Raw genomic sequence first — 19,624 nt, forward strand, 5'->3', positions numbered from 1 at the left:
CTTGTCATTCTAATCTCTGTTCAGGACTTCCAAGACCCAGGATAGGCCCAGTATAGATAGCTATGTTCCAAACCACTGATCCGGGCTTTGAAGCCTGAATCACGGGTGTGGAAGGGAACCCGGGGTTCAACCATCTAGGAGACCAAAGTAGGCCAGTTCTTGGGCAGGAAGACCAGTTACACTGTGGAGATATGATGGGAGCTTGAATTACATGGGAGAAATATTTGTAAGGCAGATGGGGTAACAGGACTTGAATCTGTAGTGTGGAAAGGCTAGGGAAAAAAAGTCAAATGAGATAGTCTGATTTCTGACTTGACAGGGTGGAAGGAGGTGAGTGTGTGTGTGTGTGTGTGTGTGTGTGGACAGTGACACCTAAGAGACGCTAGGAATAGGTTTGTTTTATTCCTGTTTGGGGTGGTTGGCATGGTTGGGTGGGCAGGGTTAAGTTTTTGATACGGTTAATTTGAGGTGATGGCCAATATACAATTGACATTCCTGGGGGGCCGTTGAAGATCAAGTCTGGGAAGTCTATTAGCTGGGGCCTGGGTGAGCTGAGCCCAGCAGGTGAGGGAAAACGCGGGGAGAGGGTCCTGCAGATTCCTGACTTAGGAAAGGTCTCGGCTCTGCGCACGTGCTCTCGGGGTCACCTTCCCCGCGCCGGTACGAGTCCCGGGACTTCGTCCCCAGGTCCCGCCCCTGTGGGCGGGGCGAGGCAGCGTCGCCGCGAGGCCACCCGGAAGACCGAGCCCGATAGGCGCTGGCCCCGTCCCTTCCAGCCCCCGGGTCGACCAGGGAAGGTGGGAATGCTCTGATGGCCGGGCCTGCGGCGGTGAGCGCGGCGGCGGCGGCTGCGCTGGTGGCCGCCCTGCTCCTGCTGCGGCGTGGGGACCCGGGGCCGGGGGCTGGCCCGAGGTAACCCCTCCGCGTCAGGGACCGAGCTGGGCCCGGACTCGTGGCTGGGCCGGGGATACCGTTGGGGATGCCCTGTGGTGCCAGTAGCTTGTGGCACCTGGGCGCACCCTCCAGCTCGGGCCCCTTCGGATGGGTCGGCTGGCTCAGGTGCGGGATGGCCCAGCAGCCGCGCCCTGCACGTGACTCAGCACTTTCCCCTGGGCCCGGACTGCGGAGAATAACAATATCTTCCTCCCGAACAGATAAACAGCCCTTGTTCCTCGGGGAGGGACCGGCAGTCCCCTGACACCCTAAGACCGGCAACTGTCCATGTTATTTCCCCAGCATGGCCGAAACGGAAGCACTGTCGAAGCTTCGGGAAGACTTCAGGATGCAGAATAAATCCGTCTTTATTTTGGGGGCCAGCGGAGAAACCGGCAGAGTGCTCTTAAGGGAAATCCTGGAGCAGGCCTTGTTTTCCAAAGTCACTCTCATTGGCAGGAGGAAGCTCACCTTCGAGGAGGAAGCTTATAAAAATGTGGTGGGTATTTGAGCTGGGACTCAAATGGACCCCCAGTGACTCCGCGAGGTGAACATATTTCATGCCTAAAAGCTGAACACTGCTCTGCCAGTGGTGGGGGTAGAGAGAGGCCGTCAAAACTTGGCCGATAGTAGTCTGTGAGAGTCCCACCTGGAAGTCCGACTCCTGGATTGTAGCCCAGGTGTGCCCTCCTCCCTCTCATTGTGTGGCCTCGGGCAAAGCCCTTCTCTCCATCGGCAGCCCTGTAGAGCTGGGTCTGGGTTGTAATGTGGATGGGGGCTGCTGAGAGAGAAGAGCACTGTTTCCAGGGTCCTACAAGCTGGCTTCTAGAGGTAGCCCAGGTGACCTTGACAATTTTCTCAGCCACTTTGCTGATTTTGTCAACCTGTGCACTTCACACTAATGTCAGGGATTCTGAAACTGCTTTGCAGAGTGAGAAAGGTCTGTGGCAGTGAAAGGTGGGGTTATTCACTTATAGGAATAACCTTGCCCTGCCCGACTTCCCAGGCTTGTGTCTGGAAATGGAATATTCCCTTCACTCAAAGTTAACACTTTTTTTTTTTTTGTGATGGAGTCTTGCTCTGTTCCCCAGGCTGGAGTGTAGTGGCATGATCTCTGCTCACTGCACCTCTGCCTTTCAGGTTCAAGTGATTCTCCTGCCTCAGCTTCCTGAGTAGCTGTGACTGCAGGTATGCATGCCCCACCGCGCCCAGCTAATTTTTGTATTTTTAGAAAAGACAAGAGTTCACCATGTTTGCGAGGTTGGTCTCAAACTCCTAACCTCAGATGATGCTCTCGCTTCAGCCTCCCAAGGTGCTGAGATTACAGGCATGAGCCACCGCGCCCAGCCCAAGTTACATTTTCATGATTATAGAAATGATATACCAGACTTCTGTATGGTCATGACTCCCTAAATGTCAGAAGCCTGAGTTTCTTGGAGATTCTGTTCTTTAATTAAAGGGAATTATCTGTGAACTGCAAGAAATTAATATAGAGTGATCCGAAGTTACCACAACTACAGAATTTGGCCCCACAGGTTTCATAGGAAGAACATTTCAAATAACAAGCCATCTTGCAAATAAATGTTCTTAATTATCGCAGGTCTGTGTTGAGGTGTGAATGCCTTTGGTCCATCAGGACTTGTCTATTTAAAACACACATCTTTGATCAGGCAAGGGCAGGTAATGTGTTCTTTCCGGCTTCATTGTTTGTGTCAGATATTCAGAATAATTAGAAACTGAAATTGAAGGCTGGGCGCTGTGGTTCATGCCAGTAATGCCAGCACATTGGGAGGCCTGAGGCAGACGGCTCTCTCGAGGTCAAGAGTTCAAGACCATCCTGGCAAACACTGAAACCCCGTCTCTACTAAAAATACAAAAATTAGCCAGGCATGATGACATCTGCCTGTAATCTCAGTTACTCAGGAGGCTGAGGCTGGAGAATCATTTGACCCGAGAGATGGAGGTTGCAGTGAGCAGAAATTGTGCCACTGCACTCCAGCCTAGGTGATAGAGTGAGACTCCATCTCAAAAAAAAGAAAGAAACTGAAATTGAAATCCGTGCTTTGAGTGTCCAGTTTTGGTGGCACATCTTTTGACTAGGTACTTTGTGAAACTCTATTTTTCTTTAGTGTATGCAGTGTCAAAAAAACTCTTTTCAGAGTTGATGGTGAGGATGGAAACTAACATTTTATCTGAATTCCTGGATGATAGAAATTTATCATGCTTTCTTTTTTAAGTTATACAGCTAACTTATAAGGTTAGGTGGAGGTTCTTAATCTTCTGTGTGCATGAAAATTAAGGTGGGTGCTTGTTAAAAATGCAGACTTAAAAAAAAAAAAAGAAGATAATCACTTGTTAACCGAGGAAGTAGCCCCTCACCAGACACTGAATCTGCCAACACCTTGATCTTGGACTTCCCATTCTCCAGAACTGTGAAGAATAAATGCTTGCTGCTTAAACCAAAAAAAAAAAAAAAAAAAAAAAATGCAGACTCTGATTCAGAACTATTGGTGTGGGATGTAGGAATATGCCTTTCTATCAAGCACTCCTTGACTAATTATAATGCAAATGGTTCATGGATTGGACTGAAGGAAAGATTATCACCCACATTTTACAGCTGAAAAAAAAAGCTGTAGTGTATGATGAATAACTTCCCACAATTACATGCCTAGTGAGTAGCAAGCACAAGATTTGAAGCCAGGTCTTCTTTAAGATGCCAGACACCGTCCCTTGCCCTCACATCATACCTCAGTGGTCTCCTTCCTGGTAAGCTACACACAGGTCTTTTATTTTTCCAGAGAGAGATTATAATTGAACCTGGCTTCAGAAATCTGGACTACCCCTAGTCCAGTTATATGAGCTATATGGACTGTGGACATACGTGTGTATTGTTGATTTTCAATTGAGGTTCATTGCTTTTTGGTTGGAGAAAAGGACTTTGTACAATTTGATGATGTTAAGTGGACAGGCCTATCAGTAATGTTCGGTAACTTAGTCTTTAAATCTAGAGGAGTTTTTGGTCTGTTGTTTAAGTAACATGAAACTACATATAATTGTGTCCTTACCTAGAATCAAGAAGTGGTGGACTTTGAAAAGTTGGATGACTACGCTTCTGCCTTTCAAGATCATGATGTTGGATTCTGTTGCCTGGGTACCACCAGAGCGAAAGCCGGGGCGGTAAGGAAGGCATTTGCCCTTTTCCTTTTTTGCTGGCCAGTAATATCAAGGATTCTTTTCCTGCTCACTCTTTTTCTTTGGGCCTGTTGCAATGCTTAAATGTGAATAAGCCCTTATTGTTTAAAATTCTGTATGCTGCACTAACCTTTGCTGTCCTTTTAATAGTGCTGTTAAGTTCATCTTTCAAAGTAATCCTTGAGTTCAGGCCCCAGTGCTGGAAACACTGTAAATATTTACATGATTTTGCCTATTATGAATATCGCTATCACTACATCCCCTGAGTAAGGCAAACTACAATGTCTGAGTAAAACTAATTGGTTTATGCTATTAACAGCTTTTTTTTCTCTTAATAAATGTTTTAAATTTGAAACGTTCTCTCTCACTTGAGCGATTTGCTTTAACCTATTCATGTCAAGCTTTAAACTTCTGTGATAGAACATCAAAACACAGGCACGATTCAGCCAGCCTCCAGTGATGACTCAGCCCTCAGCAATGATTCAACCCCAGTGATGATTCAGTCTTTACTGACGCAAAACTCTTTTAACACACATTTTATTTTCTTTTTAATAGTGTTCTCAATTGAGTCAGCTCCTGTCCAGAAGTTATAGTTTACTACATAGTTAGAAGTCAGAGTTTACTACATGGATTCTGGTCAAATGTTAATGCAGGTACATCTTATTTAATTTATTCCTTGACTTTATCGCTCTGGCAGAATTCACTTGCTGGAGCTGGACAGACCTGCACGTTCTGCACAAATATCCCAGAACTTAAAATAAAAAATATACAATAATGAATACGTAAAACAGAAGAAAGTGAAAAAAGTAAATAAATAAAGTTGGTTAGCCTGGGCACAGTGGCTCATGCCTGTGATCCCAGCAAAAAATTTATAAAAGAACAAAAAAATACATATAATATACATATAGTGTATATGTATAGTATATATAAATGTATAAATTACACACACACACACACACACACACACACACACACACACACACGACTCTGTCATGGGAACTCTCTTTAGGTTTATAAGCCAGGCCCTTTCACCTGAATTATTAAGGGAGCATATAGTGAAGAATTATTCATTTATACCAACTGAGTAGTTAGATTCAGATGTATTTCTCTGGGCCTCCTTGTGATGCAAATCATAATTCTATGTATGCTTTCAATCAAGATGTATGATGTATTTCCATATCTTCTGTGGTTCTGCATCTCTACCCTGGAACACAGCTGGGATTTGAGCTCTGTGATCGGAACTATGGATTATAGAGAAGTTTGACTCTCCCAGGAATTGGCACATTATCTCTCCTAGAAAGGGTCATTCTCCTGCCTAACAGTCTTTTGTGTCCCAGGCACAGTCACAAGTGGTGTGCCCTCCAAAAGCATTGAAAAACTTTTGTTCCAGGACACTGCAGGTTTGTCTCAAGTGCCAACCTGGTGTGGTGGTGAGTCAGCAAAACAAAACGCTGCATTAGGCATAGAAGGGCTGATTTTCATGACATAAGGCAAATCTCATTATAGAGTGTGCCAGGGAAAAGTCTAAACTGCTTTTTGTGTTCAAATTGGATAATGCAATTTTAATCAGAGGAATTGTGTGTCTTCACTATCCAGAATTTTCTTTTTTAATAGGGTTGGTTCTCCACCTCTCAGGCTACTCAATACCTTTTGTTCTCCTTTAAAATCAATTTGGAAAGATAAAAGTAATTAACTAGTAAGCAAGAATAGACTAATGAGCCTAGACTATTTACCTAACTTAGAAATGAATTAGGACTTAAATGATTTAAGAGGTTAGTGGTGGAAAGCAAGGTGAAACTTATACCAGAAAGGAGTTTGGTTTGTTTTTGAGGGCTTTTTTTAAATTTTAAACTAATTTGGAGTGGGTACAATATAAAGTTGGGAGGTTGTGATAACTTTAGCCAATATGAAAGAGGTGACAGTTGATAAGTGGCTAAGTAACAATAGTGTTTTAAGTAGGGGTTGTTGATTTCCAAGTTTATTCCAGCTGGTGTTCTGGGTCAGTGGTCCTCTTTGTAGAAAAGAGTTCACTGAGTGGTTTGTCGGATGAGTACTACAAAGCTAGTGGCAAACGTAGTACACTTTACTGGGGATTTTGTAACTGGAACACCCCATATATTGCTGTAGCCATCTGAATTTCCAGTAGAGAAACTTTGAGAAATTCAGAGTTTCTGTCTCAGTTTTGAGATCCTCTGAGTAGCTGGGTTATTTCCCTATGATGTTGAGTGTATTAGTTTGCTAGGGCTGCTATAACCCAGGTGGCTTAAACAACAGAAATGTATTGTCTCACAGCTCTGGAGGGCAGAAGTCTGAGATCCAAGTCTCAGCAGGTTTGTCAGTGCTCCGAGGCTGAGCCCTGTGAGGTTCAAGGCTCTCTCTTTGACTTATAGATGGCAGCCTTCTCTCTGTGTCTCTTTGCATGGTGTTTTCACTGAATACCCCGTCTATGTCCACATTTCCCCTTTTTATAAGAACACTAGTCATACTGGATTAGGGACCACCCTATTTAGTATGATCTGATCTTAACTAATTACATCTGCAATGAACTTATTTCCAAATAAGGTCATATTCTGAGGTCCCGGGTGTTAGGAGTTCAACATATACATTTTGCGGGGATATAATCCAACCCACAAAGTTTGGTCTACTCAGGTTTCTATTGACACTGGTGCTAGGGAAAGGTTTATTAGCCTTCTTCAGCTGTTTGGAAGACTATTTCCTTTAGCAGTAGCTCTGTAAATGCCAATCTTCCTTTTCACATTCACAGAACATAGTTGTTGAATCAATGCACTGGCTCCCTGACTTGGCCCTGATCCAGATCTACTGGATCAGAATCTCTGAAGTTGGAAGCTTGGAATCTGTATTTTTAGCAGGCTCCCTGGGAGATCCTATTGCAGTCAACTCTGTCCTTCTTGTTGAACCTGCTTTCAAGAGGCATTGGGTTGTACTAATTCTCCTCCCTTGCTGGTTTTCTGGGTACTGTGGTCCTAGATAACCTTCACCTTGCTTTAGTGAATAACTTGTTGCTAGTGAAGATTGAAATGGCCTTCAAAAACCTGATCGGTATTGTCCTGGAGTGGAGCACAAAAACTTAAAGATGCCAGTGAGAATAGTTCATTTCCCCTTATTTGTGTCAAGAGAAGGATTTGATTAGTGAATTCAAGGTGGTTCGATGTGGTTTCACCTTTCCAGTTGTCTCCTCACCTGGTAGTAGTAGGCTCCAGAAGTCCAGATTCCTGGATGCTGTTGAGTGGATGATGTCATTAATGTGATAAATGTGGCCACTGTAACATTTATTAGGCTTTCTTAGAATCTCATGGCTTCTGATTCTAATGATCTACTCTTCTAATTCAGAGGTTTGCACTACAGCCTGTGGGCCAGATACAGCTTGCCACCTGTTTTTGTACAGCCTGTGAGCTAAGAATGCCTTTATATTTTTAAATGGTTAAAAAATTCAAAAGAATAATGTCATACCACGTGAAAATGTAAAAACTTCAAATTTTAGTCTTTATACATAAAGTGGTGTTGGGACACAGCCATGCTCATTACTTTGTGTATTATCAGTGGCTGCTTTTGTGCTATTAATATAATGGTAGAGCTATATAGTTGGAATGGAGGCCTGCAAAGCTAAAAATAGTTACTGTCTGATCCTTTACAGGAAAAGTTTGCCCACCCCTGTTCTAATCTCTGTTGTTTTATTTGATGTCTAGGAGGGGGCTTGTGAAGTGGCGAGGTCCTAGCTGGTTCAAGGGACCCAGATCACAGGCCCTGTTTGGATGCCAAGTAGCTGTGGAGCCTGGAGTTTGCTGGTTAGCTTTTGGAGGCCACTGCCTACTTGTCTGTCAGAGGGACATGACCAGTGAACCCGCCTTCCTACCGCAAAATTCTTAAACATTTCTCTTTTTTTTTTTTGAGACAGAGTCTCATTCTGTCACCCAGGCTGGAGTGCAGTGGTGTGATTTCAGCTCACTGCAGCAGTGCTATTTTGGTCGCTGCAGCCTCGACCTACCCAGCTCAAGCAATCCTCCCACTTTAGCCTCCCAAGTAGCTGGGACCACAGGCACACGCCACCACTGCCGGCTAATTTTTGTGTTTTTTTGTAGAGACAGGGTTTCACCATGCTTCCCAGATAGGTCTTGAACTCCTGAGCTCAAGTGATCTGCTTGCCTCAGCCTCCCAAAATGCTGGGATTACCATGAGCCACCGCACTGGCCTGCATAATTCTTTGACTCTCTGAAACATAGAAGAATGCCCCAAATGGAAAACTTTTTTTGAGAACATATAGATTGACCCAGGAATCCTCAGAATCTGCTTCATTTTATTTATCTATCCAGAGTTCTTTCCCTAACCAAGATCCTTCTCCAACTGTTGAACATCAAATATAGAGATGCCCTCCAGGACACAAACAAAAGGTGCCTCAGATTATACCATTTGGTGTCCATCAGCATCTTTGTTTTCTGGTCTAATTTATAGGTTGGATTGAAAAGGGAGTGAAGGAGAAAGAACCTGAAGCAGAAATATGACCAAGTGGGACAAAAGTGAGATAGAATGATAGACGTACCTTCTTGGAAAAAGATCCCCATGATTTTTAGTAAATTAATTTTTAGTAAATCAATTAATTTTTTAGAGACAGGGTCTCACTGTATTGCCAAGGCTAGACTCAAATTCCTGGGATCCAGCAATCTTCCTGCCTCAGTCTCCTGAGTAGCTGGAACCACAGACCATCATGCCTGGCCCCATGACCTTCTTGAGTCATTTAGATGTGCTTACTTGTGTTATCAGTCAGCACTGAAATACTATACCTTGTTAGGATGAGTTGTTCTTAAGCCAGAGTGTTGCTCGTAGTTTTCAGGCACTGGTAAGTAAGATTAGACGAAATATTTAGTAGCTTTGGATTTTAGTAAGACTTAAGAGTAGTTGGAGAATTTCTTGCCTTTGATGCTTGTGGAGCCTATGAGAATATTTCTACTGAGTGTGGTATACTGTGTTTATTCTTTTTGAGAGGGTGCTGGGGAAGGACTTTATAGTGGGAACTTATTTAATTAATTCCTTTTTCTAGAAGGGACTTGGGTTCCTAGCTTACAGTAAGACACACTAGCTTATGAAGACACAATGACATATGGACTTAATACTGTCAGAAGAAATGTCTGTCTTTTATCTTGCCACATGGTTAGGGAAACTAAGTACGATTTTTCCAAAAATTGTGTTTCTGAGATATGAAGTAGCTTGTTTTAGTTTTTCTATTGTTTTTTAATCGAGCTATTGGAGAACAATAAAGGGTATGAATAAGATTTTAAAGATTGCTCCTTTCATCTGTAAGTAGAATGTTCCTCACTCCAAAGAAAATTGGTGCGTGTTGATATCTCCTAGTCAGTCACCAGGACCCATGCTTCAGTTTGATTTTTAAGTCTTTGAAAGTTGTTGACCCTTTTGCCTTTGAGTTTCATTCACCAACTAAAAGGCCACGCCATCAGGGTGACGGAAGTGAAATTCAAAATTTAGTGGGCTTGGAAAAACGCGTATTTATAAGCAGCTTGAAGGCTCAGAGGATTTGTGAAATCGTTTTGGATTAACAGCCATTGATTGCTAATAAAACAATATTTAGCTTTGTCCAGAGAACAGCAATGGAGAAAGGTATGGGCACCTTGTCAACAGGCCCCATTGAGCAGGGATGATGGGCTAAGTGTGGGGGTCTCTGCAGCAGCGTGGGTGCTCGTCCTTCAAGGAGTGGTTGTCAGTTGTTAGCGAGGCTGTTGAAAGGAAGGACGCCAGAGTCTGATGGCTGGGGTGGTATTGATGTGCCTTAGCTGACTAATCAGATTGAAAAAGTCCCATGGTATTTATGTCACTTTAATTTTCATCCAACAATTGGAGACGACAGCACTCTATTAAGGAGAAGTTGATCCAGAACTAAAGCCAAATAAATTAGGGTCTCAGTTTAATCAAATTATCCTTTTACCGGCTCTGGATTAAGTGAGAGAGACAGCGTCGGTTCAGAGACTTGTGATTGGCTGAATCTTTCCCTTATTTTTAAAGAAGCAGTTGAAAGAAAACGTATTTTGACAGAGACAACTATACTAATCCTTCCCATCAATCGTGCTAAAACAACAAAAAAACTGTGTGTCTTTCACTAGTCAGCTATGTCGTTTTGTTGTGAATAAACTGTCATTAAAATCAGAATTCTGGTGAACTGGCATGAGGGGAAGATATAGATGTGGAAGAAAAATTTAGTGTTTTAGAATTTTTCTATGTAGTTTTGGGCTGTTTCTTGGCACACTTTCAGCACATCTAAAGTCTCAATCTGGAGAATGGCTCTGAGGATAATCACCTCTCTCAGGATGTGCTGAGTATTAAAATTGGTTTGCTTTACACTGATTTTAAAAGCAGTAGCATGAATTTGAGTCTGTATGTAGACAGCTTGGCAAGTCTGTTGTTTAGAATTCAGTGTCAAAGTATACAACACAAAAGGAGATGGTGATGACTCATGGGTAAAAGGGTAAGTTAATATTACCCATAAACTAAGGTAGAAAATGTAAGGCAGAAAAATAACAGTGTCCTCCAGGTGGTGGATATAGTTACAAATGTACTTGTGAGTGATGGGAAAGGGGGATGAGGAAGGCTTTTAGGGTAATGGTAATGTTCCATTTCTTGATCTAGGAATTAGTGGCAGAGCATGTTCAGTTTATGAAAATTTTTTGAGCTCTATACTTATGTTTACTTTTATGATATACTTCCATACAAAGTTAGAAAATCCGCATGGGCCTATTGTTTTAAAATTGAATTCTGTATTAGTTTCCTATTGCTGCTTTAAGAAATTCCTCAAATTTAGCAGCTTAAGAAAACACAAATTTATCATCTTAGAAGTCTGACATGGGTTTCCCCGAGATAAAATCAAGGTGTTGACAGAGCTGCATTCCTTTCTGGGAGGCTGTAGGAGAGAAACCATTTCGATACCTTTTTCAGCTTCTAGAGGCCCCCCCCATTCCTTGGCTTGTGGTCCCCCTCCCATCCTCAAGGCCAGCAATGTGGTAGCCAAGCCCTTCTTATGTTGCATCACTCTAACCTCCTCTCTGTGTCCCTCTTTTACTTTTAAGGGCCCTTGTGATTACACTGGGCCCATGTGGATAATTCAGACTAACGTCTGTATTTCAAGGTCAGCTGATTAGCACCCTAATTCTAAACGCTGAATTTCAAAAACACTGAATTTCTCTTCCACATTTATTTCTTCCCCTCATGCTGGTTCACTAGAACTCTGATTTTAATAACGGGTTTATTACTCACAACAAAATTGCACAGTTGACTAGTGAAATAAATTCAGTTTTTTTTTTTTTTTGTCATTGTTCTTTTAGCATGATTCATCTTGCTTCTGCCTAAATGCCATCTATGATGGAATTCCCCATTGTCATGTTACCTAACATATTCACAAAGATTAGGACGTGGGCATCTTTGAGGGGCCATTATTCTTCCTACCCTAATTATGGATTAGTCATTTTCATCAGTGAGAGAGTGGGAGATAAGAAGGAACATGGGTACAGGGAAAAGAGCACTGCTCAGAGTCCAGAATCTGCACTCTGCTGTCAGCTCTCCCACTTCCCAGCTGGCAGCCTGACCATTGGACCTTGGTTCCCATCTACATCATGAGGGAACTGGATGTGATATTTCCTAAGGTCCCTTCTAACATTCCATGAAAGATACATATCACCATACCAAATAGAACATTTAGAATCAGTTACTACTACAGAGCAAATTTTCAAATGAAAAATCAGGCCAGGCATGGGTGGCTCATGCCTGTAATCCCAGCACTTCGGAAGGCCGAGGCATGCAGATCACCTGAGGTCAGGAATTCAAGGCCAGCCTGGCTAATATGGTGAAACCCTGCCTCTACTAAAATACAAAAATTAACCGGGCATGGTGTTGCATGCCTATAATCCCATCTACTCAGGAGGCTGAGGCAGGAGAATCGCTTCTAGGAGAATTGCTTGAACCCGGGAAGCAGAGGCTGTGGTGAGCGGGTATCACGCTACTGCACTCCAGCCTGCATGACAGAGCAAGACTTCATCTCAAAAAAAAGAAAAAAAATTATTATTTGGGCAGTAATCCAGTCTTCAGATTTGGATTTCCCACTACTCTAAGATCTGATTCTATGATTGTGACTATCTGTGAAGTTCAGCTTCAATAGACTTTAGACTTCTTTTCAGCTGTCTTGGGTTTGAGGATGCCAGAATTTATGGTAGTCTCAAGAGACCGTTACTCTATGGAATTCCCTTTTCTGGGTAAAGGTGCATGTCTTTCAGTTAGGCCCTGGAAATGAGTCTATATTCTGTTATTTGTGTCATTCTCTACCCATCTCCTTTTATCGCCACTTAGTTCTGTTTTTTCCATCTGGATTTACCTTTTCTCTGTTTTCGTTGGATTTTTGTTCATTCATTTTTGGAGCATTTACCATATGCTGGACATGTGCTGATGCTCAGGGATGAATTAACTAAAAAGACCCAGCCACTACCCTTCACTAGATTGAATCTAGACTGGGTGTCTCCAAACATTTTTGATTATAGACCCACTAATAAAAAAAATTGAGGATGCATTCCTTACTAATGTGTGAGGTACAGAAAAATTGGGAATTAAATAGACTTTGTTCTCTTAGTGCCTGGGGAGTATCCTCACCCATACTCAGAGACCCTACCATGTGAGAATCAACACAGAACAAAAAAAAAAAGAGAAAACATAGAAAAGTGTAAGTTGTAAAGTTATTAAGACAAAGAAAAATATGTGTGGCTTAAAAATAATTTCTCAGCCTGGTCTTTTTGTTCCCTTAGTTCTTTGCAGATTTGTTTGGTGTCTGTGTTTCAATGTCATCGTCCTTGTTTCTTTATTGCAGTCCAGCCTTGCTGCTAAAGCTGGTATGTCTATCCGGAGGACCAGACCTGGAGCCTTTCCCAAGGTCTAAGCCTGAGTTTCACGTATTGCTTGGACGCATTTTATTTAGAACTCCATCTCTCCAGGCCTCCCAGCCTGCTACCCAAGCCAAGTAGTAATCTTTAAGATGAACTTGCTGCTTTTTGGAAATAACTCACGTCCTTTTCCCCCTCAGGAGGGATTTGTTCGGGTTGACCGAGATTATGTGCTGAGGTCTGCAGAGCTGGCAAAAGCTGGAGGGTGCAAACATTTCAACTTGCTATCCTCTAAAGGAGCTGATAAGTCAAGCAGTTTTTTATATCTACAAGTTAAGGTTTGTGCATGTTTCTGTCTTTCATACACTTTAAAGAACCCTAGCTATTTGGTGGTACTAAAGAATACAAAATTCTATATAATACAAAAAACATCAAATACATTATATTATGCATTTTTATGGCTACGGGACTGCAGGAATATATTTAGTAAACAGGAATGATTTGAAAGATAATTTCCAATGTCTTCCTCTCTATTAATTATCCAGCAACAAATGGAATGAGATATGGCATCTCCGGCCTTGACTGTCAGGATGGCAACTTAGCATTGGAAGAGACTTGGAGGCAGTGATTCTTAAACTTTTCCATCAGTTTCCTTAATGGCTGAGAGGAAAGAAGAGCTTTTATTTGTCTGGAGATTTGAAGACATCTATTCCAAAGCAATATTCTGTTTATAAGCTCAACTTTTTCTTTTCTTTTTTTTTATTTCTTTCTTTTTTTTTTTCGAGACAGGTTCCCAAGCTGGAGTTTAATGGTGTGATCTTGGCTTACTGCAACCTCCGCTTTCTGGAGAATCAAGTGATCCTCGCATCTCAACCCCCCAAGTAGCTGAGACTACAGGCACAAGCCACCATGTCTGGCTAATTTTTGTATTTTTGGTAGAGATGAGGTTTCGCCATCTTGCCTAGGCTGTTGTCAAACTCTTGAGTTCAAGCAATCCATCCATCTCAGCCTCCCAAAGTGTTGGGATTACAAGCATGAGCCACTGCACCTGGCCTCAACTTTATTAAAAGTCTTATTTTATCTTTCAAAAATTTATGCACATTTTGCTATTCTTAGTACTATACATATCCCTGTTTATTTTAATTTAAAAGGTTTCTATTAACTAACCTTTGAGTTAAGTTGATGCTGCCGGAAGATAAGGCAAGGCTTTGTGTTTGTGTGCCTCCCATTGTACCCCAAGTGCCCACAGTTTAAGAAGCAGAGCCACAGAGGTCATTCAGCCATAGACTTTTCCTAAGTGAAGTCCTTTCATAGAAGTTCATCTCGCTTCTGCTTAAATACCTCCAGCACAACAGAGTTTACTATCTCATTAGCCAACTTTTTCTATTTTTGGTCAGATCCACTTGTCCAAAAGTCTTTACCTTGAAGTGAAATTTATTGCTAAGTAATCCTAATTGTTATTAGTTCTGCCTTTTAAAATAACAAAAACAAGTCCTGTCTTTCTTTTGCATTGTAGTTTTTAAGACATTTGGAGATTATGGCCTCCTTAACTGTATGTTTCCCAGGCAAAATACCTTTAAGTCCTTGCACCATTCCTTATGGGTTCCTATGTCTAGCTCCTTCATGATAATTAGCATTTACATAGCAATAAGTATTCATTAGGAACGTTTATTCTACTCAATGAAGTTTCAGTTGCATTCATTCATGGTGGGCCAGCTCTGGGGGCCTGGATCAATCATGTGCTTTATGGGCACTCTGCTGATGCTGTGGGGAGATGTGTCGGGGTATGGAGCCCAGAGCACTAGATGGGCCCTATCCTCTGTTCACAGGGTTTATAAGCTTTGGTTTCCTTATCTGTTCAGGATGAAGGTACACTTTCCAGATGTGATACTTTATTATTGGGTATCATCCTTGATCTTAAGGAGTTTATAATCTGCTTGTATTGGGGGATCCCCAAAAACACCCTCAAGTTTGGGAATTCACTGGAAGGTTTCATAGGACTCAGCCTATAGTCATACTCACAGCTACAACTTATTATATTGAAAGGATATAGAGCAAAATCAGCAAAGGGAAAAGGTGTGTAGGGTGAAGTCTGGAAGAAAGTAGGTACAAGCTTGCAAGAGGCCGCTTCCAATAGATCTTGCACAGGATGCACTTAATATCTCCAGCAATGAATGTTTTCTGCCAGAGAAACTCATCTGAGCCTAGGAATGCAGGGTTTTTATGGGAGCCAGTTACATAGGCACATCAGCCTAGCAAAATTGCAGCCCTCCAGAAGAAAAGCAAGTTTTCAGTATAAACCACATTGTTTGTACAGAGAGTTTAGGCATAGTACGTTATCCTTATCAGATAGGGAATGGTGGGAACACACCCAAAATCCAAGTTTGCAAGCACAAGCCAGGGGCCAACCTTGCAACAGGACTTTCATAGTCTCAGCCTGCTATGGTATCCCTTTTATGCACACTGCTAATAGAGACTAAACACATCTTCTAAAAGGCTAAGAAATGTGTGTCCACATAAAAACTAGTGTATGACTGTTCATAGCAGCATTATTGATAATGGCCAAAGAATGGGAACAACCTAGATGGCCATCGACTAATGAATAGATGAATAAAATGTGATATATTCATACAGTGAATGTTATTCAGCTATAAAAAGAAATGATACACACTACAACATGGGTGAACCTTGAAAATTATACTAAGTGTAAGGGGCCAGTCACAAAAGGCCACATATTATATGATTCCATTCATATGAAATGTCCAGAATAGGCAGATCTATAGAGATAGAAGGTAGACTAGTGGTTGACTAGGTCCCCAGAGGGCAGGGTATGGGGAGTGACTGCTAATGATATGGGATTTCTTTTCAGGGTGATGAAATATTTTAAAACTTAGATTATGATGAAGGTTGCACAGTTCTGTATCTACTCTAAAAACCACCTATTAAAAAAAAAAAAAGAATGGCCGAGCATGGCGGGCTCACGCCTGTAATCCCAGCACTTTGGGAGGCCCAGGTGGTTGGATCACTTGCGATCAGGAGTTCAAGACCAGCCTGGCCAACATGGTGAAACCTCATCACTACTAAAAATACAAAAATTAGCTGGGCATGATGGCGGGTACCTGTAATCCCAGCTACTCGAGAGGCTGAGGCGGGAGAATTGCTTGAACCCAGGAGGTCGAGGTTGCAGTGAGCCAAGATGGTGCCATTGCACTCTAGCCTGGGTGACAGAGTAAGATTCTGTTACAAAAATAAATAAATTTTAAAAAATAATAAAAAAATTTTAAAGAAGACAAAGATATTTAAAAATAGGTATATGAGTCTATGATGTGACAGGTTATATGCCAATTGAGTGGGATACACAGGCAGAGAAGGAAGACTGGATCACTGTGTGAGTGGTAGTTCACAGGCCTTTGAACGTGCCTGTGGTCGGAGCTCCTCAAACATTTTGTTTCCAGAGATGCCTGTCATGAAAATTCATGCTTTAACAAATTAGATTTAAAGCATCATCTAGACATAATCTGTCTGTCTTAAAATTTTGTGGGGTTTAAGAAGTGAGTAATATGGTGGGTCTATGGGTTTTCTGACCCACTGGAACTACCTATAAACCAAAAAAAGGTTAGTGTCTGCTAGCATGCAACATGATTTCTGGACTAAAGGGAGGATTTTCTTTTATGATTGTACTAACATATTGTACTAACTGAATCTGTTTTAATATCAATAAAGTGAGAGGACTGACTATGCAGCCATTCACTCATTTAGTGGATCTTTTAAATGCACTACTACATATCAAGATTAAATGATCTCTTAATTAATATCCCAAACTCCTTGGAACCTAAAATTCTATATATTTTGAGTATTGAGAACTGCAAAAGCAGATTATCTTCAAAACCGCAAATTATTCTGTCTTAAACTTCACACAGATGAGCTGGTCTTGATTAAATACTAAAAATGTGTTTTTTCTGAATAGGGAGAAGTGGAAGCTAGGGTTGAAGAATTAAAATTTGATCGTTACTCTGTATTTAGGCCTGGGTAAGTACAGTATGTATACTGTTTGAGAGTATGCCACTGTTGGTTACTCCCTAGATGCTAGAAGGCTGACAGCTAAAATATCTAAGATATGAAAGACATTGGCTAGAGGTGGATTGCTTCTCTGAAGGACACACCTTTTTGCTTAGAAAGGGTAGATGGTGGCCTACTTCAGAATAGTCTGGAACTTCCTGGGCAGCATTTGCTGCCTTCTTGAATCCTCTTCATGCACCAAATAAAACCTTAAATCTACTGTATTAATCTCCCCCAGTTGCCATAACAGAATACCACACAGATTGGGTAGCTTAAACAACAGATATTTATTTTCACATGGTCTGGAGATTGGAAGTCCAAGATCAAGGTGCCCTCAGGGTTGATATCTGGTGAAGCCTCTTTTCCTGGCTGGCAGATAGGCGGCCTTCTGGTAGTGTCCTCACATGGCCTTCTTTATGTATGCAGAGAGAGAGAGAGACCTTTGATGTCTTTTCCTCTTATGAGGACCCCAGTCCCATCACCCTAGTCCTGTTCCATCCTTAAGACCTCATTTAATCTTAATTACTTCTCTTAATGCCTTATCTTCAAAGATAGACACATTGGGGTTAGGGCATCAGCATTAGAATTTTGAGGGGATACAGTTTGGTCCATAATGCCCACTGTGGTCTCAGTGCAATTTACTACCTCTTCTTCTGCTTTTCTTTCTGTTTTTTTTTTTTTTTTAAGAGTTCTGTTATGTGATAGGCAAGAATCTCGCCCAGGTGAATGGTTCGTTAGAAAGTTCTTTGGCTCCTTACCAGCATCTTGGGCTAGTGGGCATTCTGTGCCTGTGGCGACTGTGGTTAGAGCAATGCTGAACAATGCAGTGAGACCAAGCGACAAGAAGATGGAACTGCTGGAGAACAAGGCCATCCACGATCTGGGGAAAGCGGATGGCTCTCTCAAGCCATGACCACACTGGAGTAATGGTTTTTACTGTCAACTTTAACACTCATCACCAAATCAGTAATTTCAGGGTCTAAAAAAAGTCAGCATGTTTTAACTTTGTTGTTTTACTATTCTCAGGCATCCATTCCAATCAAGAAATGATGGTGCTCTGCATCTCTGGTTCAGAGTCTGTTATACATATAGATCACCCAGGGAGCTTTGGAGAAATAAAGATTTGTAAGCTCGATCTCAAACTTGAGTCAAAATTTCTGGGAGTGTGGGCACAATAATGTGTAATTTCCTTGTTTATACTTCCCCTGATGCCACCGGTTCTGATGCCACTGGTTGGGAGGCCTGTTTTGAAATGACTGTCTGCAGAGTCACAGCAACAGTGAAAATCTTATGACCATGCATATGAGCTCTGCTCTAAAATTGTTGACATTCATCTCTCTGAATTACAAAAGCGCTAATTAGCTACATGTAACTTGTAAGTAAACATTGTGCCTTTACTACTTCTTTATGTAATAGAAGTTATATACCTAAGAATACATGTGGAAGATTAAATAAAGGAATAAAGATAAATGGTCAACTCTTGGGTACCTCTTAGATTGTTTGAAAATGCCCATGTAATGGCCAGGCGCGGTGGCTCACGCCTGTAATCCCAGCTCTTTGGGAGGCTGAGGCAGGCAGATCACAAGGTCAAGAGATCGAGACCATCCTGGCCAACATGGTGAAACCCTATCTTTACTAAAAATACAAAAAAAATTAGCCAGGCGTGGTGGCACGCACCTGTGGTCCCAGCTACTCAGGAGGCTGAGGTGGAAGAATCACTTGATCCCAGGAGGTGGAGGTTGCAATGAGCCAAGACTGTGCCACTGCACTCCAGCCTGGTGACAGAGCAAGACTCTGTCTAAAAAAAAAAGAAAATGCCCATGTAGTAGTGGTGATATGCAGCATTTCAGCCTGTGGGGTGATATGCTTACTAAGTACCAGGCTTTACATGTGTTTTCTGTGCTTTAACCCTCCTTATAAGCTATCCTTATAAAGTTATACTATCATGATCTTCATGTCTTAGATGGGCAAATGAGGCTCACTGTGGTTAAGTGCCTTGCTCAAAAGTCCAAAGCTGAAGAACTGAAGCTAAGAAATGGCAGAGTCAGGATTCTAACACAGGTCTGCCTGATCCCATAGAGCTCACAGATCCTGTTTTTAACCACCCTGCAAGATCAATGTTTCTGTATATTTCCAGGTAGTTCCAGTTAATTGTTACTACATGTTGTGGATGAACAAAACTGAAATATTTGGGTTTCTCCTTTGTTCTAGTGATTAACCACAAAATGTTCACATAGCCAGTAAAATTCTATGCCACCAAACTTTAAAGTGCTCATGCTGCTGCACTTTAAAAATTAAGACAAAGGAAGATACAGAAAAAAGGGTCAAAGCCAAGAGGAGCACACATTGCTAATTTCCATCATGGAACAAAAGATGTTGGTGAAACTTAACATCTACACCAGGGAAGCAAAGTGATTTGAGTGATTCAGTCAATTTTTCCAAGGCCTACAGTATGCCAAGTACATTTCAAGCTTCATTATACACTGGAGGATAAAGGCCATGCCCTTTAATTTGGGGTGTATATCCTTAGAAGGCAGTAGACATTCCCAATG

General features: G+C 41.9%; 1 protein-coding gene across 6 annotated transcripts; it reads left to right on the plus strand.

Annotated features, from left to right (window-relative positions):
• Nucleotides 1-694: 694 nt before the first annotated feature.
• HTATIP2 (HIV-1 Tat interactive protein 2) lies at nucleotides 695-18,552 on the plus strand. 6 transcript variants are annotated; one of them, XM_032240972.1, is made up of 6 exons: nucleotides 695-750; nucleotides 1,237-1,432; nucleotides 4,003-4,110; nucleotides 13,214-13,351; nucleotides 16,981-17,042; nucleotides 17,760-18,552. In XM_032240972.1, exons 2-6 carry the CDS (start codon nucleotides 1,238-1,240, stop codon nucleotides 17,983-17,985), a joined length of 729 nt encoding a protein of 242 aa, XP_032096863.1. In that variant the 5' UTR covers nucleotides 695-750; nucleotide 1,237; the 3' UTR covers nucleotides 17,986-18,552. The 6 variants fall into 6 exon arrangements, with proteins under 6 accessions (XP_032096863.1, XP_032096865.1, XP_032096861.1 ...); XM_032240974.1 differs by having other exon boundaries at nucleotides 707-797; XM_032240970.1 differs by having other exon boundaries at nucleotides 711-750; nucleotides 1,155-1,432.
• The last annotated feature ends 1,072 nt before the right edge of the window (nucleotides 18,553-19,624 follow it).

The sequence above is a fragment of the Sapajus apella genome, unplaced genomic scaffold, assembly GCF_009761245.1.
Source record: "Sapajus apella isolate SASKATOON/1434 unplaced genomic scaffold, GSC_monkey_1.0 scaffold47, whole genome shotgun sequence".
In the NCBI taxonomy this organism is placed as follows: Eukaryota; Metazoa; Chordata; class Mammalia; order Primates; family Cebidae; genus Sapajus; species Sapajus apella.